General features: G+C 37.4%; 3 protein-coding genes across 3 annotated transcripts in view; 1 reads left to right on the plus strand and 2 right to left on the minus strand.

Annotated features, from left to right (window-relative positions):
- The window catches only part of mrm3a (mitochondrial rRNA methyltransferase 3a), a 526,058-nt gene extending 509,954 nt beyond the window's left edge, over positions 1-16,104 (plus strand). The window contains exons 2-5 of the mRNA XM_084419474.1: positions 12,836-13,373; positions 14,064-14,308; positions 14,395-14,562; positions 15,462-16,104. Of these exons, the coding sequence (XP_084275600.1) occupies positions 12,955-13,373; positions 14,064-14,308; positions 14,395-14,562; positions 15,462-15,985 (1,356 nt within the window). The 5' untranslated portion in view covers positions 12,836-12,954 and the 3' untranslated portion in view covers positions 15,986-16,104. The remainder of the gene's footprint in view (positions 1-12,835; positions 13,374-14,063; positions 14,309-14,394; positions 14,563-15,461) is intronic.
- glod4 (glyoxalase domain containing 4) lies at positions 75-4,063 on the minus strand. The gene is made up of 9 exons (XM_084418261.1): positions 3,883-4,063; positions 3,645-3,694; positions 3,392-3,512; positions 2,521-2,665; positions 2,237-2,373; positions 1,510-1,596; positions 1,317-1,430; positions 1,141-1,227; positions 75-1,063 (listed from the first exon to the last, which is right to left on the minus strand). The coding sequence occupies exons 1-9, from the start codon at positions 3,970-3,972 to the stop codon at positions 998-1,000; spliced, it is 897 nt and encodes a 298-aa protein (XP_084274387.1). The 5' UTR covers positions 3,973-4,063; the 3' UTR covers positions 75-997.
- Positions 16,105-20,002: 3,898 nt separating the features above from the next.
- nxn (nucleoredoxin) overlaps positions 20,003-26,446 on the minus strand; it is a 71,247-nt gene continuing 64,803 nt past the window's right edge. Inside the window, exon 8 of the mRNA XM_084419306.1 lies at positions 20,003-21,029. Coding sequence (XP_084275432.1) covers positions 20,847-21,029 — 183 coding nt within the window. The 3' untranslated portion in view covers positions 20,003-20,846. The remainder of the gene's footprint in view (positions 21,030-26,446) is intronic.

Genomic DNA, 26,446 nt, shown 5'->3' on the forward strand with positions numbered 1-26,446 from the left:
GGGTGTCACCTGACCACAGGTGAGTTACACCATGGGCTCTCAACAGGTGTGTTAGACTTAAGCAGTTTGTTGTTAGTATTTGAACAGTGTTTTTTTAATTACATTTTTTTATAATGCATCAAACAATAAACTGACAGAAAAGACAGGACCGATAGAACCTCTACAGGAATTAAATTACATCAAATCTTCATGTAAAGTTTCACAAACAAAAAAAGAAAGAGAAAAAAAGAACATTATAAACACATACAAAGGCAAACATTATACACGACTTAGCGAGCTGGCGGCTCCTTATGCTCTCGCGGTACCTTGATGTCATACACCGATCAGTCTGCACAGTGCCGCTTCAAGTCAAACACACCTAACCTTTTTAACTCGAAGGCCCCCCCAGTTTGGCTACAATATTTTCTGCTGTAATTATTACAACACTGCTCGTTTTTAATAAACAAAACTTGGAAGTGTTGAATATTTTACATTTATTTAGATGATTTACATCATATAAATCAAATATACATTACATTTATATTATTCATATGATGTAGAAGTATTACAATACTGATCTCTGCTGGTCAGTGGAATGAAACAGAAAGCTTTGTCTTGTCAATGTACCATGAATGTTTCTATGCATTTGTCATTGTAAACAATAATTGCAAATAATTTGGTATGGCACCAAAGGAAATGTTTATTTTAATAGCCACTGAATATTTGTAACCTTACACTTGCTGATTATCCTCTTTATTTATCAAAAATATACACTTTTAAGAGAATAACTACATAATCATGAGGATTACCAGAACTACACATATTTTTCATCATGTCCAAAAGTGTGTGTCCTATTGAAGTTTTAGGGATTGTAAGGTGTTCTTGATAGAATTGGCATAATTTTCATAAAATTAACCTGGATTATCATTAGTAAACCCTTGAAATGTATAATAACAATAATCTGGTTGACTGCACACCCTGGATCTTTTCACGCAGTGTCAATGACGTCAGACGGTCTTTATGCTGAAGCCTTCTGCTTGTTGCGTTTGGCAAACCACTCGTCACTCTTATCTGCAGCCATGGCCTGTGAAAGAAACCAAACAGAAAACATGAATGCGGCTTGTAAGTGGATCACAGGATTTATTTTGTACTCTAAATTACCTTATCCAGTAACTCATTTCCCTTGGGGTCCATTGCAGAAAGCTGCCTGAATGCCTCATCACCCACAAAGCAGATCTCATGACCATCCTACATCATGTGGAGATCTGAGTCAGCCAAGCGTACTTTTGCAAACACTCAACATTCAGTCTCAGTAACATTACACAATAAATTCTCACAGGATCTGCAAGAATGACGACTTCCACTGTGGCTTTTCCAGGTGTATCCAGACTCACAAGCGGCGTGAGGACTTTGTGCTTTTCTTTTTTCACTATGGCCTCAATGTCTGGTAACTGCCAAACAAAGACATTTCCTTAAAGTTACAACAAGTAAAATCTGATGTGGATGTTGGTTTTGAGTAAATTATCTGACCTGATCCCGAGGGCAAGCGAATGCGATCCTTCCAAAAGCAGTTGCATGTTCCACATCGCCTCCAATGTCCTGTAACTCCAGCTTACACTACAAAAGCACAAGAATTGATTTCAAGACAAATACACCACCATTCAAAGGTTTGGGGTCAGTATGATTTTTAAACGTTTTAACCCCCAAAAAAAAGAAGTTTCTTGTGCTCAATAGGGCTGCATGTGTATGGTCAAAAATACAGTAAAAACAGTAATATTGTGAAATATTATTACAATTTAAAAGAACTGTTTTCTATTTGAATATATTTTAAAATGTAATTTATTCCTGTGATGGCAAAGCTGAATTTTCAGCATCATCTTCAGTGTCACATGATCCTTCAGAAATCATTCTATGTAACATCTTAGTATTATCAATGCTGAAAACATTATTTTTGTGGAAACCATGATTTTTTCAGGATTCTTTGATGAATATAAAATAAAATAACATTATTTGAAATTAAATAATTATTTGGTAACAGTATAAACTTTTTGATCCTTGCTGAATGAAAGTACTAATTTCTTTCATGAATTTGCTTTTGAACGGTATGTATATGCATTCGTATAAATTACTTTCCTGCCAGTTTTATAAAAAAGAGGATAACCAAACTCAAGACTGGTCACGAGGTCTAGGTGAATGGCATGTCCTCATAATTTAATTATTGCCAAAAATACAACAAATGGATTATTTTCAGCTAAACCTGATTATCTGAAAATCCCATTAAGGCAATCTTTTTGTCCTCATTTTTCTCAATAACTTTCATTCCCAGCAGGGCAGACCAATAATGAATAGAACGCTGCAGATCAGAGACTGCCAGGGAGACCTTCTGGACAGGATCTATTACCAAGAAAAGAAACAATCAGTTAGGAGTCAGTATTTAATGGCACAATTAACTACTACAGTTACTTCATATATCTGGTTCAACATTTCATGAAGGAAGTTTTCACATCCCTATTATAACACGAGCTTCACGCAAATACCCACCACAGTTCGGCTGTTCCTTGTCTATAAGGAAGAAGCGGTATCCTCCCGGAGCTTCAGTCATGTAGAGAGAGTCTCCAACTTGTGTGAGAGGCCAGTTTAACCTCTTCGCATTACTCACAGCCTGACTAGACTGGAGAGTGAGACCCTAATATTGAAGAGCACAGATAGAGGAAAATATAACAAACTGCTAGTGAAAATGCTTTATTTCATTCTGATACCAAAATTAATACCTAAATATAAATTATTCATTTTATTATGTCAATTCAAGTTAAAAGTTGAATTGTAAATTATGATGATCATGTCATATTTTATCATGAATATATTCTAAAATGTTTTATTTTTGTGATACAAAGCTGAATTTTCAGCATCATTTCTCCAGTCTTCAGTTTCACATGATCTTTCAGAAGTCATTCTAATATGCTGATTTTGTGCTCAAGAAACATTTATTATTATTATCAATGTTGAAAACAGCTGTGTACACGTTTTTTTTTTTTTTTTTTTTGGATTCTTTGAATAGAAAGTTCAAAAGAACAGCATTTATCTGAAATAGAAAGCTTTTGAAACATACACTGCTGTTCAAAAGTTTGGGGTCAGTAAAAAAAAAAAATAAAATTGGCAAAGAAATTAATACTTAATACAAAAGTGACAGTAAAGGCATTTATAATGTTACAAAAGATTTATATTTCAGATAAATGCTGTTATTTTAAACTTTCTACTCATCAAAGAATCATGAAAAAATATATACACAACTTTTGAACACACACAGACAGATATAGCATATATATATATACTATTTTTTTTTTCTCAAAGGTCTCAGATGTTTATATCCTACTGTATGTGTGGTTTGAATGTAAATGTATAAGGAGTTTACCAGGAAGTCATTGCCAAGGCGATATTCACCCACTCCATAGTTATAGGTCAACTCTGCCACAAAGTGGTCATCTTCTGGTCCAAAGCCCACCATGGTTTTACTCCATTTCCCATCATATGGACTGACAACACAAGAACAGATCTGTGTTTCGATTGTGCCATTCATACAGGATATACAAGTAGTTACAGGTTAAGTAGTAGTTAAGCTAGTAAGATACAAAAAAAAAAAAAAAAAAAAAATTATTATGCCTAACCCATTGCAGGTTGCTTTGCAGCCCTCCTCAAATTCTTCATGACGCAGAATCTGTAGATTAGAGTCATTAGTTATTGTTTATAAATCTGTAATTCGAGACTGAACACAGACGTGTCAAAACTGCATTTGGTAATAACATCATTAACTGTCTTATCACCATTATTAGGAGGCAAAGTCCTCAATGAGTTTAGAATACAGAACTGGAATATTACAATAAGGTCTGTAGACAGCTCTTCTACCTTCATTCCTAAGACATCCCTGTAAAAAGTGGCTGTTCTGGTCCTGTCTCCTACTTTAAAAACAAAATGCAGTGCTCTTCTAAGTGCCATCACTCTTGAAAGTCTCCCACTGTAAACGCGACGATCACAAACACTCTGTATCGATGCACACACCTTGCGATCGATTGCTCTGCTGTCAACATGCCACAGACTAAACCAAACTAATTTGTTTAATTTCTACGTGGATTTGTAATGCCATTATATATATATATGGGCACATTACGTAATTTTGTGTATATATATAATGCAAAAAGCACCACAACATTTTAAATAGAATGTTTATAACATATTAATTGGTCAATTCTTACATCATTATTTGGTACAGTCCATTCTAGTGATGTGAAAACTGAATCAAACACAAGAATCGGTTCATTTGAACAGTTATGTTCAAAGAATCGGTTCAGATATTGCTGTTTACTGTGATTTAAGTGTTGTATTGCAATTTCATCTGTCCATGTCAGTGTGTTGTAGCTCTGATTCAGCTCAAACAGACATTGAATTGTATTCACTGATCTATATAGAATGACATTATATAGATCAGTGATTGTATTACATTTTATTTGTTTCGTAAGTGTTTTGGTAAATCTGGCATAAAAAGTTACATTTTGTTTGATTTCTATTTGTTCATTAAGTATTTGTTCCCATCTCTCAAATCCTCAGTTTCCACCTGAATCCACTGATTCAGTCTGTCCCTCATTCAATGTCCAAATATTATGGATTGACATTTTATCAGTTGAAATACATTAATGAAAATTACTTAAAGACCTGAAACCTTCCAGGAAAATGGTAAGGAAACCCTATAAATATTAAATATGAGCGCCCTCAACTGCCTGTTAATGGTAAGTGATATTATAAAAATAAAACCTAAAAATAACCTGCAGGGAACGTTTTGGGAAGGTTCTCTTTAGGTTATAAAAAAGTAAACCTAAAAATAACCTGTAGGGAACGTTCTGGGAAGGTTCTCTTTAGGTTACAAAATAACAACCTGCAGGGAACGTTCTGGGAAGGTTCTCTTTAGGTTATAAAAATAAACCTAAAGATAACCTGCAGGGAACGTTCTGGAAAGGTTCTCTTTAGGTTATGAAATAACCAAATGGGAACGTTAGGGGAACGTTCTGTGTTTACTGGGTTACACCATGTCTAATTTGTTTTATTATAATAAAATTGTAGAATACAATATAGAATATTCCACTGTAGAATAATAGCCAGCTTCTGCATTCTGCAGCCTTCCACCTTTGTGCAACTTTCACAGTTCGTGGTATTCTTGGTATATCAGATGGAGGTTTGATGGTAAGCAGCCTTTGATCAACAAGCTTATGTGATGTCCCAATGTACCATGGGCTGTCATGGTACTTGCTATTGAACCACAAGTCCAAGAATTGCTTTGTCACTCCCAAGGCAACACAGTGCATGTAGTCAATTGGAAAGCTGTTCACAATGTCAAAACCAGTGGAGGGATTCAGGAGGACTAATGGTGAAACTGTCTTCACCCCAAACACATGGTCAACATCGTTCTCAATGGCCCTCTGCCCACATTCAATGACATGGTCATGGGTTCTTTTCTGTGCCTCAGTGGGTGGATAGACTCTGGCATATCCTCTTCCCTTTGGCACTGTTTTCCCTTCATTTAAGCAATGTCCACATCCATATGCACCATTGAACTGATGTATACCTTGAAGCACACATCGGGCTACTGCGTCACAAGAGCATACAATAGGGAAAACTTTAGACACCACAGTTGTGTTTGTATGTGGGTGTCTCCATTCCAGACCTTGTGAATTGATTTTTAGAATGTCATCCACAAATTGCTTAAGGTAGGTGGACATGTCAGGTTTACCACGCCCAAACCAGACGCCTGCGAGTATCATGTTTTTGAAACGAACATTTGGTTGGAGTTCGTTTATTACACATCTGATGGGCCACAATGAAAAAGGTGAAGATTTAAACATTGGAATGCCATCACAGTTCCATAGTAGTGATATGTCATTAGCTGTGAAATTAGGAAGTGTTTGATACATTTCACCCTTTCTCACATCATTTGTTCCATATACTTCTGATTGAAATGCACAATCATCTTTTTGTAGGATGTCTCTTAGCTGGTCCTCGATAGAGAGACTTATATAAAAATTGCCTTCTGCAATATTCTTTTTTGGGTCATTTATCTCATTACACTCTGGACAATGCATGTTGTTCTTTGGAAGATATGTTTGGCAAATGTTGCAGAAAAGGTGAACATTTAGAGACTCAGATGGATCATGGAATATTTTTCGGAAGAGGTGGAGAGACTCTGGCAATATGTTGCTACTCGGGAGAAAGACATTTAAGAGCTTTAAAAGGTCTTCCACAGCACTTGCTGTTAAACTGTGCCTCAGAGAAAAGGACAAGATTAGAACTATTGCCTGTGCAATTGTTATCTCTGATCCTATGTAAAGAGGGGCCCCAGATTTTTCAAATTGTGCATTTGAATCAGAATTTGTGACAGCAGTATCATCCATAGTGGAGTCTATTTCTCCCTGAGTGTCACTCCACTCATCTTCACCATGGTCCATTGCATCAACAGAATCATAAAATTCCTCCTCGTCTTCCTCACTGTCCGCAAGGGAGTCATTCTGATGGGTAAGATCATCCCAACTGTAATGAGGAGTGTTGTTTGTCCGCCATCGACTTGTTTTTGGAAGGGGGCAACTCGATTCTGGATCCAAAAATCTAGTAATATCAAAGACTATTTTAACATGTGGCAGTGCTTTCAAGTAATAATATTATAAAGATATACAGTGCTATGCATACATTTAGACACCCATGCTAGGACATAAATGAGTGAGTGAGTGAATGAATGAAGGTATCTAGTGGCTAAACCATAGTTGTATAGATGATTTTATTTATTTCTTTCCATCTGATACCACCAAAAGATTTGTCCATAATTTAGATATTTAGAATATTGTTTAGTAACATGTTATGTCCTCCAAAATTCCAAATATTAAAGAAACATTACTGAAATGAAATGTGGAACATTATTTTAATATAAAATAAAATAATTAATTATACAAATATAATCTCGGGTCTGTTTTGACTGTAAACCATAAGTGTGGCTACAATATAAATTAACAATACTAGAGGGTTAATAAACTTTCTTTACAACAAAAACAAATAATTATATAAATAACATTGTATTAGATGTACAATGTCAATATTTATGAAAAATAATTTGCATTATTCATATTTTAAATTTACTAATTATTTCAAATGTATTAAATTGAAATGATTATCTATACTCAGCTTCAAGCTGTAAAAATAGGGTACCTTTTATAAGGGCCTCGTTGTTTTGCATTCATTTCAATGTAGGGATATCTTCTTGTTTAGAGGAATCATTTGTCACTGTTGTGGAAAGATTAAATATGTATAACGTACTGCATATGTAAATGATAATAATTATAATACACAATCTTGGCGTTAGAAAGTTAACATAATAAAAACTGAACGGAATTTTTTTTTTTGTATATTCATACAAAGAACACCGCCCACAACTCACATTGTAGGCATGAACATTCAATTGCGCATGCGCATCCTTCCTTGCTCACTCACTGCAGCGCAACGGTCGGAGGAGACGAACTTTCCGGAAGACGACGAGCTGTGACAAACAATTGTAAGTAACATATTTAAACGTTTCTTTATATTAACATTTGACACAATCTAGAAATATTTATTTGTAAACCTGAGTAAAATGTTTTTTTCTTAACATCTTAAGACAAGTGTGGTCAGTAACGGTAAGTTAGTCATCTATCTTTCGATATATATAATTAGATCATGTTTAACGGTCTTTCTTACATTTATCAACTACTTACACCACAAGTAGAAACTTTTAAGTAGAAATACACCATATAGAAACTTAAGTCATTTCTTAAACGTTATTTTTGTAGTTAACATCACATAATGGACTTAATCATCAGTGGCTGTCGGTTATGCCTCGGACGTAACGTTACGTTTCTGTTGCTGGTTGCTTAGTAACAGTTTTAAACATTATTTTGGAGGGAAATGCCCCCCTTATCTGTTCTAAATCCACTGTAAACCTCGCAATATAAACGAGAAACAACTTGTGTTCTTTGACCTTGAGCATGTCTCTCCTGAGAGAAAGCAAGCAACAGGCTGTCGTAATGTAACTTACAAGACTCATACAGGCGACTCATAGTTGCTTCTACAGTAACCCGGCTAGATCCACCAGCTGGTGCGAAGCTATATCTGAATTGAGATCCAGATCTAACAAAACCTTAACCAAGATTAATACACCTATAAAACAATTATGTCTTTTTACATTACATCAAAGCATATAATATTAGGATAAACACTCTTTGTTTTGCCCACACATCAAGAGCATATGATTGACTGAATATTGTATTTTTTTTATTTTTATCCTATTTAGAAAATGAGGTTTATGTTAATCCAATGGATTGAAGATCCCCCAACATGGGATGTGCTTCCAACGGAAAAAATTATGAATGGACGGTGTGAAATTGTGGAAAATCCAAAATCTCCCTGGACCCACTTTGGATTTGCCAGCCCCAGAGTCTTCGCCTGTACCTGCCCCTTCATCTCTACTGCCTCTTCGTGTAAATGAGACTAGGAGTAATAATGACTGCAAAAAGGTATAGTTTTTAAGTAACAATGCCTTCTTACTAGGGCTGCATGATTTGGTCAAAAATTCTTCATTCCGTGAGATGAAATTGTCCTGAGAGACTGAGCACGAGCTCATGAAGCTCCGCCCCCTGTGTGTGCAGCAGCAGGCAATTTGCATTTAAAGGGCACACACTAAAACAGTGCGTTTTTCTGAGCACCAAAAAATGACAATTTAAACATACTGTAAAAAGATATCTGTGGGGTATTTTGACTTAAAACTTCACATGCACACTCTGGGGACATCAGAGACTTATTTTAGATCTTGTGAAAAGGGGCATTATAGGTGCCCTTTAAAAGAAATCTGAATTGTTAGATTATGTTTGGCTCATATTTTCAGCCTTTTTCTCTTTTGGCTAAAAACCGAAAATGACATTTTACATGAGACATGATACAGATTACGGTATGTAAAATAGACAGAATTGTAAATCTGACACTTTAAAGGAACAAAAATACAAGTAAACACAACATAATCCTGACAACTTCCTCCAATGTTTGTTTTATTTATTTATTTTTCTAGAGATATATGAAAATTAGCACATATTTAAACATAACATTTCAGAAAACAAAATTACAAAAATGTTTGCAAGTAATGTAATCAATCATTTGGAGAAGTATGTCAATATAGGGTATGCGTGTGACGTCACCGTCGGCTGGATTGATTGTGGTCACGCCAACTGAGTGGCAAAAAGCGGCAGCATAGGTTTCTCCTATTAAATCCAGTCACACAGCAGCTCGTCTGCCACTCAGTCCGGCTGAGGGAGTGTGATATTGCCTTGATGTTTCTTAGTATTTTCCTGGGGTGTCTTGTTGTAACTCACAGAATGAATTAATCAGGCTGAAAAAATATTGTGCTTTCTACAATGGCATCAGTAACTTTTGCTCTTGGATGATTCTGAATCTACGCTCATAGGTTTCATCATAACAAACAAAATATTATCAAGTTCACTTTTTAACTCTGTTACTGTTTCATTGTTCGATCACTGTTTTCAGGTTAGAATTGGCCCCAACACGTCCATCGGTGCCGAACAGTTTGGCCACATGAAATGGACAGATGCAAAAAAAGCAGCAAAAGACCTCCTGGTGGCTGTCTTCGGAAGAGCAACACTGGCAACTCACTGCTACACAGGAAAAAGTTCCAATGCCTTCAAAGACAAAGAAGCAAAGCCACAACTGGAGGCTCAAAAAGTGTCTGACATAATTGGTGAGTAACTTATTTTCCTGAAAACAAGTTTTGGCGGGATTGTCATTGTCATTTGATATATAAAACAACAGGATATAATTATACTCAGGAATTTGGAAAAGTATCTACTTTTTAGAGCAATCTACTTTAGAGCAACAGGGCTCGACAGTGCAAGCATTTCACTCGCATTTGCGACTAAAAATAGATGTTTTTTATTTTTTTCAAGCAAGTCGTTTAATAAAAATTGTGCGAACAAATAAAACTGCAGTGGCTGTTGCTGATTGTTTAAATCTAGCGGTTTGGTGTCTCGTGTTGTAAATCCTCTGACCAATCAGCGATCTGTAGTGTTTTCACGTCACATTTTAGTATCGGTACGGTGCGCTTGTAACCTCAGCAGAGGTGGTATGCTGCCATTTAAAGCTTGCCGGACCGAATATGTCATACCGGCTGTGTCATAAAACAGGCTTAATTTTAATGGAGATCATTAAGTATTCGAGTATTCGTTTTCTTGGGACCTGTCAATTATCGAAAAGAGAAATTTACAAAAAATGCCTCTCCCTAGTAGGTCTGGGAAGATACACCTATCTCCCGATTCGATACTATCACGATACTTGTGTGCCGAAACGGCATGTATTGCATAGGGTTGTGCCGATAGACGAAAGTATCGTGTATTGACGATAGTCAGAGATATCACTGATGGCAGATGGCTTTGACGATATCAGTATGATTATTAGCTTGTTTTACCAATAATGTATTAAATTATTATTACTATTATTATTATAAAGCTAGTATTGTTATTAAATTAATATTAGGAATTACAATTAATTTGCCTTGCCTAAATTCATAACGACATCAACACAGCCTAACAATTGCAACATCACTGACACATGCGTATGAGGACTGTTTTTAAAACAGACTAAACTACATCCCACATCAAAATTTAATTTCAAGGTGATCCATTCACAAATTGTCAAGAGTGCTTATTTTAACAGACGCATCATTTAGATCCAAGTTGAAAACGGCATCGTTGTTCATCAGTTCATATTGTCCTTGAACTTCCGTTTTTGCGGTCGCTCTGTACATTTCTATGGCATTGCTGTCCAGGAGTAATTAGCTTTTGAAGTGGATTTACTTAATGTAAAGTTAACGAAAGTTATCATGAGGATTGTAATGTTTAAAGCAGATGTCTTAAGAAATGCCAGTGGACCGGGAAGATTTTAAAACGAGCCGTTCATTCATAAATACTCAAGATCGCTGTGAAAATACAGACCGGAACGAGCTCAGCGCTAAAAAGGGGCGGGGCTACATAAGGTCCTTCCGTAAAACCCCGCTGGACCTCTAGGTTGAAAAATCGTCAATGCAATTGAATGGGAGAAAATAATTATTTTCTGGTCCCGTTTGAATTGTGCCATGAATGTGAACATATGTTGTCTGTGAATTTTTTATATAATCTTTCATGTTACGAGTTTGACAGTATATGGTATGATTCTTCGGCTAGCAGTTGTGGAAAAGACATAACGAGAAAGACTTACAAGTCGCCTATGTGACGTCACCCCATAAAGTTGACTTACCCGTGGTTTTCGCCAACCTCAACGATTTTGTCCTCTCCCTGAAAGAAGGCGGTGAAGTGCACCAAAGACACAGTCATGTTTAGCGGGATCCGTGAGCTAGAGCCGTGTGCTAGTGGTGGTGACGTTTCAAACGCGTCGAAAGCAGCGAAGAGTTGTAGTCCACAAAGTGCTCTCACACAAAGTCTAACCGTATCAAACTTCTACCCGCTAAATTGTAGCATTCTTCACACGAAAGATTATATAAAAAATTCACAGACAACATATGTTCACATTCATGGCAAAATTCAAACGGGACCAGAAAATAATTATTTTCTCCCATTCACTTGCATTGACGATTTTTCAACCCAGAGGTCCAGCGGGGTTAGCAAAGGGGGCGGGACTTACCAGCTCTATAGTGAACAAGAATATAGGCACAGGCTTCCCTTGAGGAGTTCTATTGTGAACATAGATGCCCAATACCATTCCTCATTAATCATTATGGTTTGTTAACGCATGTTCTGTTTATTTCTTTCCTTACAGCCTACATCAAAAATAAATTCAATATTGAAGCAAGTATAATTAAGAAGGCCATCTCACAGAAATGTGCCGATGAATGCAAGATGTCAAAAAAGCGCCACAATGATTGTGTGTGAGTTTGTTTGAATCAAACTGATTTGTTCAGGATGTTTAATATTGCATTTCACAATTGGTGTGTGTGTGTGTGTGTGTGTGTTTGTGTGAGTGTGTGCGTATGCGTGTGTGAGTTTGTGTGAATCAGACTGATTTGTTCAGGATATGTTTAATGTTGTATTTCAGTTATCGTTGTGTGTGTGTGTGTGTGTGTGTGTGTGTGTGTGTGTGTGTGTCTGAGAAAGTGTATTTGAGTGTATGTGTGTGTAAGTCTGTTATGAATATAATCTTGTAAAAAGTAATAAATTCATTAGTCATGAAAGAAGAAATGATTAAATAAAATACTAATGAAATTAAAATAACAGAAAATGCATTTGTTGTTTTTATTTCCCAAATCACCTGCCATGTTGTTTATAATGTGACTGCAGGTTGCACAACATACATTAAACAGTGAACAATGTCTACATTGAGGTGAGTTTAAGCAAACTGCAAGAAACTACTATTAGTAAAAGACAAACATTAGTAAAGTGCACCTTTAGGATTCTTAAAAAAAAAAACGGAAATCCCATATAAATTGGAGTAGTGACCCAATTGGATCCCATTAAAATCCTGTAGAAAATCCTACAGGGTATTTATGCATTGTCCTTTAAGACAATTTCTATCGGAATCCTATAGGATATGTATGTATAGTCCTATAAGACAAATCCTATAGGAATGGTTCCAAAATATGATAGAAATTCTAATTAGAATCCTGTACAATTTTCTTATTGGAATCCTTTAGGATTTTTTGACAAGGGTATGCACCATATAGTAAGTAATTATATCGATATTTTAGATTTAATACTGTGTTTACTTGGCATAACTAACTGACAGTTGTTGGGAGACCCGATTTACGACACCGGTTTAGTGAACCAATTCATCCAACTCTTGGGAAAGATCCGACTCAATAGAACAATTCGTTCACGAATCGGACATCGGTAGTTCATTCATTCCCAGTGACGCATGCCGCGGTCAACAAACATGGCAGCGCTCATGTATAACGTGAGTCGTGGATTTGTTATTTTCGGGGAACATAGTTTATTATTTAGAGGGCATAACCAAATCTTGGTGAATTCGAGGCGATATGTCCGAGCCCTCCGACGGAGACCCGTGGCGGTCTTGTATCCCGATGGTGAACGAGAGACATTTATTAAGTCGAAGGAAACAGTTGATAAAATGAATCAAAAGATGTTCAAACAAAAAGGCAAAAACCTCTCTGAGAGTGATAATAAATACCGCAAAGAGAAAGTCTCAGAGAGAGCTGTCAACGAGAAGTGGAGTGGCCATCACGTGTCTGAAAGTGCTGAAGAGTCTCCTCACATTATGGACAGGCTTGGTGGGCTGCGCTACGAAAAGGCCCCTGCTGGAGATAACAGACTCGCGTGAGTACAAATATTACTGGAAAATGACTGTTACCAACATCATATCATCTGCATTCTTGCAAAATACATAATTTGAGTGTTGAATGGCAAGATATCTGCCTATATTCCATTTAATTGTATTGTTTATTTCTTCACATTTGCTGTATTTAATAGAGGAGCACCAGATATATGATTGTGGAGCTCTGTTAAAGGGATAGTTCACCCAAAAATGAAAAGAAAAAAAGAATTCTATGGAAGTCATTGGGGCCCATCAACTGTTCAACCAACATTATTCAAATATCTTCTTTTGTGCTCAGAAGAAAAAACAACTTGAGGATGAGTAAATGATGGCAGAATTGTTTTTGGATGTCACTTTAAAGCTGCGCTGGGAAGAACATTGAAAAGATGTATCCTGTGTTTGTGTGTAAAACAGAGCAGATGGACATAAATACGTTTTTTTAGTTTTTTTTTAACAACCGTTTATTACCCAGAGGTTTTGACATTATGATCCATTGTCTGTGTTCTTGTTCGTTGAAAAGTTCAGTCAAACTTTAAGTATCATGCCGTTCACATGCCATTTTCTCCTCACGGGTGAATGACTTAAAATGATAAACATTAGTATAGGTATTAGGTAGAAGCTGGTGTTTGCACTACTTTATTTCAAAGAAAAAGTTGTCATAAAACAATTAGCCTATGTCGTTGTCCCCTCAGGAGGGTGTCCAGTGTGGCCCGCTCCAGAAGTTTTCGGGAAAAGGAAGGTAAGGTGCTGCTGGAGGGCAGGCGTCTGATCTGTGACGCTCTGTCTGCTGGAGCGAGACCTCAGACGCTCTTCTTCAGCACGGTGGAGAGACTGCAGGAGCTTCCTCTAGATAAACTACAGCAGGTCAAGCTCATCAAGGTCAAATATGAAGACATGAAGACCTGGTCTGACCTGGTCACTCCTCAGGGTGTTATAGGTCCGTTGCCGAATCCCTTATGAACCCAGTTTACTTCTAAATGTTTATAACACAACTCAAATCACACTGTTTCTGTCAAATCACAGCTATATTCTCAAAACCCGATGCCTCCCGTCTGGCATTTCCAAAAGACATACGTCACCAGTCTGTGCCTTTGTTCCTGATATGTGACAATGTTCGTGACGCTGGAAACCTAGGCACTATTTTACGCTGTGCAGCAGCCGCTGGTTGTGACCGTGTTCTCCTAACCAAAGGTATGTAATAGCTTTAAATGGAAAAAGGGGATCTTATGACGCATACAAATCTGCAGCTTATTTTTGCAATCCAGCTCAGTTTTGACCCGGTCGAACGTAAGCTTATAAAATAAAATAGCTTTTTACCATGTTATTACTACACTTACCAATTTTTTTTATAAACAAAAAGTAGAAGTTCTTTGATATAATGCTTGAACTATAGCAAAACGTGAATCAAGAAAAAACATTTTTAGCAATATTTATGATAATTTTTTACTTAAATATATAATTGTATGAAATTTATAAGAACATATATTATGATAATGACCAATTATCTATTTAAATCAATGGATGAAATTAATTGACGGCTCAAAAACAATCCGAATGTATGAAAACTACATATTTCCTAACAAACAACTTAAATATACTATAGATAGTTTTCTGAATAAACTTTCTAATTAATGATGGCTTACTTTTTCAAATTTGGACTATTTGGCTTTTGAACTTTTGCTAAATATAGTTTATTTGTTATGTTACTTACATTTATTGGATGTTTATAGTGTGTTTTTGCATGTAATATTATGTTTACCAACTCAATTACCGGTATGTCCTATTCAGTATTTTTGAGACAAATCTAACTCATAGATGTACAGAAAGGGCCGAAAAACTGCATTATATAATGTGTGAAGTCACACTTGATATCCGGGTCAAAATTGACTCGGAACATAAAAAAAGTTATATTTATTTTCAAATAGTTAAAAAATGTAATTATGTATTTTGGTAGTCTTCACACATTTTCAAAGTTTAGTGGTTCCCATTCTAAAAACTTTTTTTTGTTTTTTTTTAATGTAAGAAATCTGAATGAAATGACTCAAATGTGTTAAACACTAAGCACTGGCTGTTTATTTGTATTTTTCCAGGTTGTGTGGATGCCTGGGAGCCCAAGGTTCTACGCGCAGCAATGGGAGCTCATTTCCGCCTTCCGGTTTTTCCTAATTTGGACTGGGATGACATTTCTGAGCACTTACCGAAGGACGTGATTGTCCATATAGCGGATAACTGTAGCATTTTTACAAAAGACCCTGCATCTGCTCCAGTTTCAGGACAAATACAAAGTGTTACTTTGAATAAATCCAGTGAAAGTGACTCTGGTGAAGATTCTGATGATGAGCTTTCACTGCCGTGTGTGAAGCCTCAGGTGTACCATGAGAGTTGGGCTCAGAAGAGCACGGCTCTGGTGATCGGTGGAGAGACGTGTGAACTGAGTTTGGAGGCTCTTGGATTGGCCGAGGAAACGGAGGGTAGAAGGATCTTTGTTCCCATGGCTCCAGGAGTGGAGAGCCTGAACTCTGCTATGGCTGCTAGTATACTGCTGTTTGAAGGCAGACGGCAGCTTCTGAAGGTGTCTGACAAAACACGCAGAAGAGCAAGATCTAAAATGTAATGTTTAAAACAAAGATATTTTACCAATAATGTCCAGTTCTATGTGCTGCACACTTTAAGTAGGCTATGTCAAACAATATCACCAATAAACATTTCAAGCAGTAGCAGGCTAGTATTCTACATTGTCACATGACCTCATTGCATTCCATGTTTAATTAAGCTAGGTTATTTTGAAGAGAAAATATTAGAGGTTAGAATTCTTGCCAGTATTGATATTACAATCCTGTACTATTTTGTCTAAATTTATTATAAACAAAGCACTCAAATTAATTTGATCATTTTAAATATTACTAGTAAATTTAGGCATTACAACATTATAATGTACAATAGAATGTTCAGTTTACAAAATGTAAAGATTACATTATTAAATTATTATTGTTAAATCAGTTCGATGATGGCAAATATAATGTACGGGTATGTTTACACAACAATGTGCTAAAAACGGAAAACGTGAAACAGACTAAAAACGCTGTATTATTCATGCCAGGCCAGTAGTTGGCGATGTCACTTTAAACAATACACGCCTATAGACTGAATATGTAATACGCATGACGTCACCTTTTTCACAAATTCATATATGGTAACGGTATCGGTTTCAAAAACTCATTTTCAGAAGTTTCAAAGAGCTGTTGTTGTGTAAATGAACGTCTAAAAACGCATGGAAAATCTGTTTTTAGATGGAAATGCTTTTAAACAGTGTCATGTAAACGGCCCTTAATGTAATCTAAATGTTATAAAAAAAGCATGCAAAATTAAATATGGAAAAATTCCTAGGGACTTTATGAACTAAAAAAAAAAGATAGCTTGAATGCAATGTTAGTCGCTTTGGATATGTGTCTACTAAATGCATATATACCAGGGGGCCAATGTTTCGTAAAAATTTGAAGCTTCCCCGGGCGCCGCCATTGATTAGCGGACCCCCACCTGCTGTTAGCATTCCATTGACTCCCATTCATTTTGGCGTCACTTTGACAGCGAATAACTTTATATCTGAGGCGTTTAAAGACTCTGTTTGTCCATTGTTTATTTCTAAAGATACACAACAATGTATAAAAGGCTCCATTACCTTGTATCTTACATTATGGCCCCGTAGAAGCCGTTTTTGTAAAAATAGGCTAACGATTGTGTCAACCACGCGACTCTCTGTCGCACAGTAGAGAGATTACCGTATGGACAGGAGGAGAAGCTCGTGGGCAATCGGGGGGACGTGGAGGCAAAATGACAAAGTAATTAATCAGAATACTTAGCAAAAGTTGCTCCTGCTCCTAGCTCATGGACACCTCCTACTCACACTCTCCGTCTCTGCAAGTTTCGGAAGGGAATGATTCAGATTTCTCTTGGCACAGCTACTAGAAGACAGACGGGTTGCTCACGTCACATTCACGTCGTCAAGCTCAGTTTGAGTCTGCGCAGTACGCTCGGCCATCAGGAAGTGAGAGCTTCTAATTGACTTCACTTTTCTCCGTTGAAACCTATGGGGTCGCTGTGTCCAGTTTATACACTGTCACAAATACAAATATCCAGTTTCAACCAATAATAATAGACCTTTGTCAGGTTAGACGCCATTTTGAATTTAAAGGGGTGGTTGATTATGATGATTTCACTTTTCTAACTTTAATTAGTGTGTAATGTTGCTATTTGAACATAAACAACATCTGAAAAGTTACGACGCTCAAAGTTCAAAGCAAAGGGAGATATTAGGCTTGTTCGACTTCATGCAGCTCTGCGCAGACCGATCGGCGGCTGACTTGAAGCAGTGCATGCCGGTTAGAAATGTTGTCCGACTTGATACAGCGCCGACGCCACGTGACTGTGACGTATGCCATCAAAGTACCGCGAGAGCGAATCGAGAGTAGCCGGAGAACTCGGCTGCACTGGGCTTCACAGGGCTGATGACGACACAGCTGTTCCACGATTGGCCGGATTCACCGCATGACAACGATCATGTGTGTGTTCGTGTTTATTCGAACACCTTTAGTTGAGTTCCTCTAAAGCTCACAAATCAGTTTTTATAACAGTAAACACTCTTTTCATGTAGTTGCGATGTTATATTGTGTCATGTGTATCAAAAGAACAGCCTTTTTCCACCTTAGAAACATTGCTAAGCTACGTAACATGCTATCTGTTTCTGATGCAGAAAAGTTAGTTCATGCATTCATGACCTCGAGACTAGATTACTGTAATGCTTTATTAGCTGGTTGTCCTGCATCCTCAATAAACAAGCTACAGTTAGTCCAAAATGCCGCCGCTAGAGTTCTTACTAGATCAAGAAAATACGATCATATAACACCAATTCTGTCGTCTCTACATTGGTTACCTATAAAGTTCCGTATCAATTACAAAGTATTGCTACTGACCTATAAAGCCCTAAATGGTTTAGCTCCCGTGTATTTAACGGAACTTCTATCGCCCTACAATCCATCGCGCTGTTTAAGATCACTAAATTCGAGGCTTCTGGTCATTCCTAGGATATCTAAGTCCACTAAAGGAGGGAGAGCTTTTTCACATTTAGCTCCTAAACTGTGGAATGGCCTTCCTGATATTGTTCGAGGCTCAGACTCGCTGTCCCAGTTTAAAACTAGATTAAAGACGCATCTCTTCAGCCAGGCATTCACATAATACTTACATTTTATACTACAGTTGAGACGACTCGACGCGGGCGATGTTTATGCCCTAAATCAATACATGATTAACTAACTGTATTTCTCTATGTACATTTCTGAAATGCACTTTCTGTAAAGCTGCTTTGAAACAATATGTATTGTGAAAAGCGCTATACAAATAAATTTGAATTGAATTGAATTGAAATAAAAACTGATTGAAAAACGTAGACGCCACTGCATTGAATATTAGCTTATGTTGAACTTTATTCTTGTTCAAACACATGCTGTATGAAGCATATAAAGTACTGAATGAAAATGTCTCTGAAACATCTGTGTATTATTTGGCAAATATTGCATTCATTTCACTTCAGCTGTGGTAAAGTATGCAAACACCACGTGAGCGGTCACTACGGGAACCAGAAAGTGTCCAACTTCACGTCTCCGTTTGCAGCTCCTCCCCGCCTGCAGGCGGCTACTCTCGCCGATCGGTTACATCCAGCCGCAGCCGATGTCAAACACACCTATTTTCTTTTAAAGAAATTGCTTTTTAAGGACTACAACAAACAGCTGGTAGGGACTACACGACATTCCTCCCGGGTTAGTGACATCACAAATCCTAAAATTCACATAAATCCCGCCCCCGCCCCCTATTCTCAAGACAGAATATGTTAATCAGTGACTAGAAGATAACTACACATAATCTACATAAATTCATCAACTAACCATTCAGAAATGTTGTCTACATGTTGTCACTTCTTCTTGAGTCTCTCCATCTTTCTGACTCTGGTTTGAACATAAAAGGCTAAAAGTTTTTGAAATTTTCAGTGTGAGGTAAAAGGACACAATCTGTTGAAGCTCATTTGCATTTAAAGGGACAGGCACAAAAAGGGACAATTTTAACATGCTATATAAATATATCTGTGGGGTATTTTGAGCTAAAACTTCACATACACACTCTGGGGACATCAAAGATTTATTTTACATCTTGTGGAAAGGGCATTATACCACCCCTTTAATGCTGATGAAAACGAGGCTGTGAGGGATTGACTTACAGAATTTACAATGCCACACACTGTATAAAGGTCCTAGATCAGATCTTTCACATCTCAAAACTTTTAAAACTGTTTCATGCTGTTTTTGTCCAATCAAAGTTTCATCAGCTGAACAATCAGTATGTTGTTAATCAACAGAACAGTCATTGAACACACTGTATTATCTTCCTCACAGCCTCGTTTTCATTCCTGTCAAAAATTAAAAAGTGTAATGCCGTTAACCTGACTATATAAAATCAAGCAATATCTAATGTGATCAATGAACTAAAAGTAAAATGAACTTAAATCACATAGATAGCTATATACAGTAGTGATTCAAGGGAGTTAATTTGACATGAAACCAAGTTATAAAAAGAACACAGATGTTTTAGACAGTGAGTTTTAATGCTATGACATCATTGAAAACAACCAAGGACAGACAGACAGACAGACTGTGTGCTTTAATTGGCTACATTTCATAAGGAATCTTGCAGTTAGATGCTGTTTATTGTGCCTTCAAAAAACACAGACCACTTTAATACAGGGGACCTTCACAGAAAATCCACTTAAATGTCATGTTTGAGATGGCAACAGATCAGTCATTCAACAACATCAAATATCAACAAGGTGGGCGAAGTCCTTATAAGAATCAACTATAGACTTGCAAACTGCATTAAAAATAAACAGCGGCAGCTACACAAAGAATAGATAGTGCCTTCTATACAAGGATATTAACATCAGCTTGTTCATGTATGCATATTCATCAGCACCCATAAGAAGACAATCACAGCCGTACAGAACATATGGCCATGGATAATGTGCAGTGTCTGTGGAAAAATGATGATAATAATAATACACTTACCAAGCTATATTTATTCTAAGCTCTTGATTCTTGAAACAATATCCAAGGATAGAAGGAAATACTTGCTAAAAATCTTGATAAGAGCAAATCGGACTTGCAGCTGCAGGGTTCAGTCTAATCTCTAAATGTAACAGCAAAAAGACAATCAACGTAAAAATCTGCATTTTACCATCAGCGCTGTAGTAAATGCAAGGCACCACAGGAGGAGGCGGCCGCTTCATGATGGAGGGGCACGTATTAAAAGAAGAAAAATGTCAATACGAAGTACGATTCTGTTCGAACAGTCTGACAGGAAGAGAAGGGAGGTCAAGGGCCAGATGGAGGTTCGGGTAACGGCGCAGGTGGAGTTTAGTGCAGTCCAGGACTTCAAATGGGCTCTGGTTTGAGCTTCTCAGCTAGAAAGTCACTAACAAACTGTTCTACCACAGCCGGCGTGATCTCCTCCACGTCTTTGACGTATTTGGCGCGAGCCGACATGTCCAGGATGGTGAGAAGAGGCGCGGCCTCAGGCAGGTTGGTGTAGTCCCGCAGGGAATCACTCATATCGTCCTGTCGGGAGATGAAAATTATATGAATATCATTGTCTGTGAAAAGCGAAATTACTAAATTGAGCCTGCAACTACAGAGAGTGAAGAAATTAACTGTGAGTATATGAGAAACAACCACCAAGGAGACACAGGGAATCATGAAAACTGCATTGAGGCCAGTATAAAGGGCTCGCTCTCTCTCAAAACCAGCATGACGGCACAGACGGGGGAATTTCGCTGAGCAGAGCTGAAGCTCCTCGCTCCCCATGGAGAGGAGGTCTCTGCTACAGCAGGAGGGGGGACAAAAACATCGCATCACCCAACTCGTTGTTTCTGAGGCACTAAAACCCCAGGAAACTTCAGAGAGATGAATCACACAGTGTGTGTGGAAAACATTCCCATTATTCCCATTGGGGGTTCTGAATAATGTTTTTATTTTCTGAATGTCTTTCTTCAAGATGTGGTTTGACCTTAATACCAAATGCGACTCACCAAAATATACGAAAAACAAACAAACACAACATCTATATGGATGGCTAATGAATTAAAGAGACAAATTTTAGGTGTAAAATTGGATTATGGTTTTGGCAAGAAACTACTAACATTTGCTCAAATATGTTGTTGACTTCAGGTCATTTTTTTCTATGAAATCTTTACTGATTTCTAGAATCTAAATGTAAGAATAACTTTTATATCGTTACATTTACTAGAGTAAAGCGACAAAGATTTACTTGCATTTCAACATGATTTTTCTATTATAAAAATGATGAATGGATTGAGTATAAAATATGATGACCAGGCAGGAACGTTTATTTATGCATCCCAATCTTCATTGTATTGCTGTGAATGATATGTTTTGCCCCCCACGATATAAACTACAAATCTTTTATCATAAAACAAAGCATTTATATAGAGTGATGTGGAGAGATATAGAGTGACACTGATAATTATATCCAATTTATGCAAGTAGTCTGCTATACTGTTATAAAATCGTACTGATTAACACTACACGCTATCAGAATTTTATCTTACTTGTTGGCCATAGAAATACCTTTAACTACATGAAATTGCATTTTTTTGCTCGGTTTGGGCCTCTGAATAAAACTGAGGTGTTTTTCCCTCCTCGATCAAATATTACAACAACAAAAAACAGATCTGCAAACTTTTTTAGATTTTCTTTTATATTTTGCCTAAGGGTTCAATAAAGAGTTCCATGTCAGGCTTTACAGGGTTAAAAGTGCCAGCTTTCTTCACCAAACAACGCAATAGCCCATCTAGTCTAACACAAATTGATTATACTTTCAAATGAGCGTGTCTTGGAAAGAACTGCATAGTAATTTCATATGGAAGACATTATTATAATGCAATATAAGAGTCGCTTTTTTTGACCACGAGAGGGCAGTACAACAGTTTCGATGAGATCTCGACTCCTTTATTCCATCTCTAACTGGCTTGCAGTGAAACTATGAGCTATTCCACAGCGGTGCATGGATTAAACCGCATAATCAGATCTTGGGCCTGTAAAAAAAAAACTCTTTGTGCTGTTTTTGCTACCTAAAAAGGACAACAGAAAGTTTGTGACCTCGACTTCAAACAAAACTACTATGAGATGTATTGTTACAGTAGTCTAACATTATAGTTACTACTTAAAAAAAATACAAAAACACATGCAATATAAAGGGTGGTGAATCACTAATATAATTGCAGATTGTCCATTTCCTTTTTTATAAAACAGGAAAAGTGGATCACATGGGGTCACTGGTGCTTTTACCCATAATCATTTCCTTTTCCACGTTCCAGGTGCATTCCAGTCTGATCTGAGCTCACAACACACTGCAATAGATTATACTGATGAACCAGGAGAGACAATGACTGTCAAAATCTGACATATAACAACGCGTAAAGCTTGTTTCTGGGATTTGCGCTCAATGGCCCCTTGTGAAATTGTGAACCGATAAAGATCAGCGAAAGCCGTCCATCAGCAGAAGCAAATACAGTGAGAAATGGACTCTTGTCAGTGTAACCCTTCCAGGTTTTTAGATATGAAAAGATTACATCTTTCAGGCTGTCTACCTCAATGGAAAGCCATGCATTTTCTTTTGTGGAGCAGCTAACCTTGTGTAAACTGTTCTTCAACCCTTTCACACACACACACACACACACACACACACACACACACACACACACACACACACACACACACACACACACACACACACACACACACACACACACACACACACACACACACACCGCCTCCAGTGCTGAGCTCTCCGTGTGCGGAGACAAAGGGTCAGCCTGTGGCTGGCTCCAGCTGCTAGCGTGATAAGGGACGGTGTGTTTACCAAATTGCACCGGCCCTGCAACGTGAAGTTTATTCTGCCTATTGTGGGCCTGTAGCATTCCATAAGCATTAGCTATCTGCTCATGCAAGCAGAGATAAGGCTGTCTGATTGGCCAGCACACTATGAAGGGCCTGTGCCGATTGGTTATCTGAGAGAGCTCTGATCTAAACCCAAAGAGTGTTCTAGCTGTGCGCTGCACCAGACATTAGGTTCAAATAATCACACATTGGAAATGAATAAAAGCCATCGGTGCAAGAATGCGTCTCCCGCTGCCAGGCTTTGATGGACTGTTTCGTCACTGATTAAAGGAATATACTCTAACTATGTGTATATAGCTAGATACACATTAAGCTCTAGCAACAGCATTTGAGGTATGCTATTGATTAGCACTGATTTATAGACAAATTGCCTCTAATGCTCACCAAGGCTGCATTTACTTGATCAAAAATACAGTAAAAACAGTAATATTGTGGTATTTTAAAAGTATTTTTTTTCCAGTGATGCAATGCTGAATTTTCAGCATCATTACTCCAGTCTTCATTCACACGATCCTTCAGAAATCATTCTGATTTGCTGCTCAAGAAACAATTCTTATTATTATCAATGTTGAAAACAGTTGTGCTGCTTAATATTTTGGTGGAGTTTCTTAGGATTTTTTGATGAATAGAAAGTTCAAAAGTACAGTATTTATCCGAAATGGAAATCTTTGTGACGTTATAAGTCTACTGCCACTTTTGATCAATTTACTGCATCCTTGCAAAATAAATATAAAAAAACATTTGAAAAAAAAACGTACTGACCCCAAACTCTTGAACGCAAGTGCACACACACACGATCTGGCCCTTGACAGGCTACATGAGTTTCTCACACTGCATCTCATTTCCTTTATTTCTTCACTCACACTATCTGCTTTGATTTGACAGCACTGGCCTGTAAACATGAAGTTAATACTTGATACTGATTTGCAGTTGATTTATGGACTGTGTTAGAAGTTAAACAATGTGTTGAGTTATGCAATGAATGAATAAATGGGCCTGTTGAAAATGTGCTCCACATAACAGCCATATATTCTGTCCTCAATACAGGTTGAATTATCAACATAAGTGACTTGCTGTCAATTACCACAGGAAATTATTTTGGCCCCCGTTTGAAAGAACAAACATAAACAGCATTTACTTACAATGAAAGTCTATGGGGCAAGTCATTTTGCCAGGATAATCATTAAAATACACTAAAGTATCGCCAGTATGAGACAATGAAAGATAAAATAAAAATAAAAAAACGCAAATTGTGCAGTATCATAACTTGTATGTATTATCAATTTAAAAAACAAAAACAACACAAAGCAAAACAAAAACACAAAACACAGTCAGACAAAACAACACAATAAAGCAAAAACAAACAAACAAACAAACAAACAAAATAAATAAATAAAACAAATAACAAAAACAACACAACAGAGCAAAACAAAACACGGTGAAAAAACAGAAGCAAAGCCAAAAAAGGAAACAAAAATAGCATAGAAAGGAAGTACACAAAGCAAGTCACTTTGAGGGATTATAATGTCAGATGTTGGTAGATGTGTAACGTAGGGCTCGGTTAGACGTGCACAGCTACAGAAACATGTGCGGTGAATGCCTGAAACTCAAACCATGGCAAAGCGAAATGCCATCCTGAAGATCTGCCATTTCTGGGCGTGCCTCACACAAAGAAAGACTGAATGGTGGCAGGAAAGTTAAAGTGAGAAGGGGAAAAGGAAAGAAAGGGGCGGCTAATCGTCTATTAATTAACACTGCCGTCACATGACTTCCTCAAAGGTCACAAAGAGAAAACAGGAGATAAGAGTTATGAAAATGTTGGCTTTCCTCCCTGGCATGCAGGCTTGAAAGACGAAGAGGTGATCAGGGAGATGAAAAAAGCGAGGGAGGGAGAGAGAAAGAGAGAGAGAGAGAGAGAGAGAGAAGGGCACAGCTGTTTTGGCACCCTCTGGGTTTGAGGCTTGCGCTACATGTGCTTGCCATTCAACTGCAGCTCCTTTTATTTACTGCATGTACATGTTGGTGATTGCAGGCCGCCCCCCCGAAGGATTGTTTTACACAAATATACAGAAACAGATGGCACATCACACTTGTGTGTAAAAGCAAGCAAACATTCAGATTGTTGTGGCAGAGAATAAAAAAAGGATTCTCACTCAATAAACCTCATGAACTCATATGATGCTTTGTGTGATAAACAGACCCAAATTTAAATCATTATTCAACAATAATCTTCTCCTCCAGTGAGCCGTGGATCGAGTCACTGAACTGAACTCGAGAACTGAATCGGTTTGATTCAATATCAGTGTTTTTTTTGTTTTTTTTATCACATAAGCTACTGTATGGCCTCAGATGACTGAATACTACTTCTATAGTATACTTTTATTCAGTATTCCATGATACCAATATGATAATTAATTTATTTAGTCATTTTAGAGCTTGACAGCCAGTGATGGGAATAACGGCGTTATTACTAACGGCATTACTTTTTCCAGTAACGAGTAATCTAATTGATTACTCTTCTCATCTTAATAACGCCGTTACCGTTACTGCCAAAAAATGCGGCGCGTTACTATAACTGATCAAGCTGTTTTTTTTTTCATCAGACCAACTAGATCTCTGAGCGAGAGGCAAATACTTTTTTTACTGCTCTTCCTTGGTTAGTGGGCAGAGCACGAGACAAGCGCATAAATGCTGACGATTGGCTGAGGTAGAGTAAAATTTCATTGTAAGCTAATCAGAGGTAGAGTTGGGCGGGTATTCGAAAGCACGCATAGTAGTGATGGGCATTCGGCTCTTTTGACTCAGCTCACTGAAAAGAGCCGGCTCTTTTGGCTCACAAACGGCTCTTTAAATGACTTTGACTATAATATTTAAATTTTTATTACATAATTATTTAATTTCTATAGGCTAAATTTGTAAAAATAGAGTCGGCTCTTCAGATATGCGAGCTGCAGCTCCCGACGTTCACCTAAAAGAGCCGGCTCTTAGAGTCGGCTCATTCGCGAATTGTGAACGACCCATCAAAAGCTCATTCGCGAACGAGTCGATCCATCATC

The sequence above is a fragment of the Rutilus rutilus genome (assembly GCF_951802725.1).
Source record: "Rutilus rutilus genome assembly, chromosome: 9".
Lineage (NCBI taxonomy): Eukaryota > Metazoa > Chordata > Actinopteri > Cypriniformes > Leuciscidae > Rutilus > Rutilus rutilus.

What these genes read in the sequence shown, in the direction of transcription:
- glod4 (XM_084418261.1), bottom strand. Translation starts at nt 3,972, where the DNA reads ATGGCACTTAGAAGAGCACTGCATTTTGTTTTTAAAGTAGGAGACAGG. An exon ending in TGGGATTTTCAGATAATCAG is followed by an intron (nt 1,597 to 2,236) that starts GTTTAGCTGAAA and finishes GTGCTTTTGTAG; the next exon opens with TGTAAGCTGGAGTTACAGGA. An exon ending in GAAATGAGTTACTGGATAAG is followed by an intron (nt 1,064 to 1,140) that starts GTAATTTAGAGT and finishes TTTCTTTCACAG; the next exon opens with GCCATGGCTGCAGATAAGAG.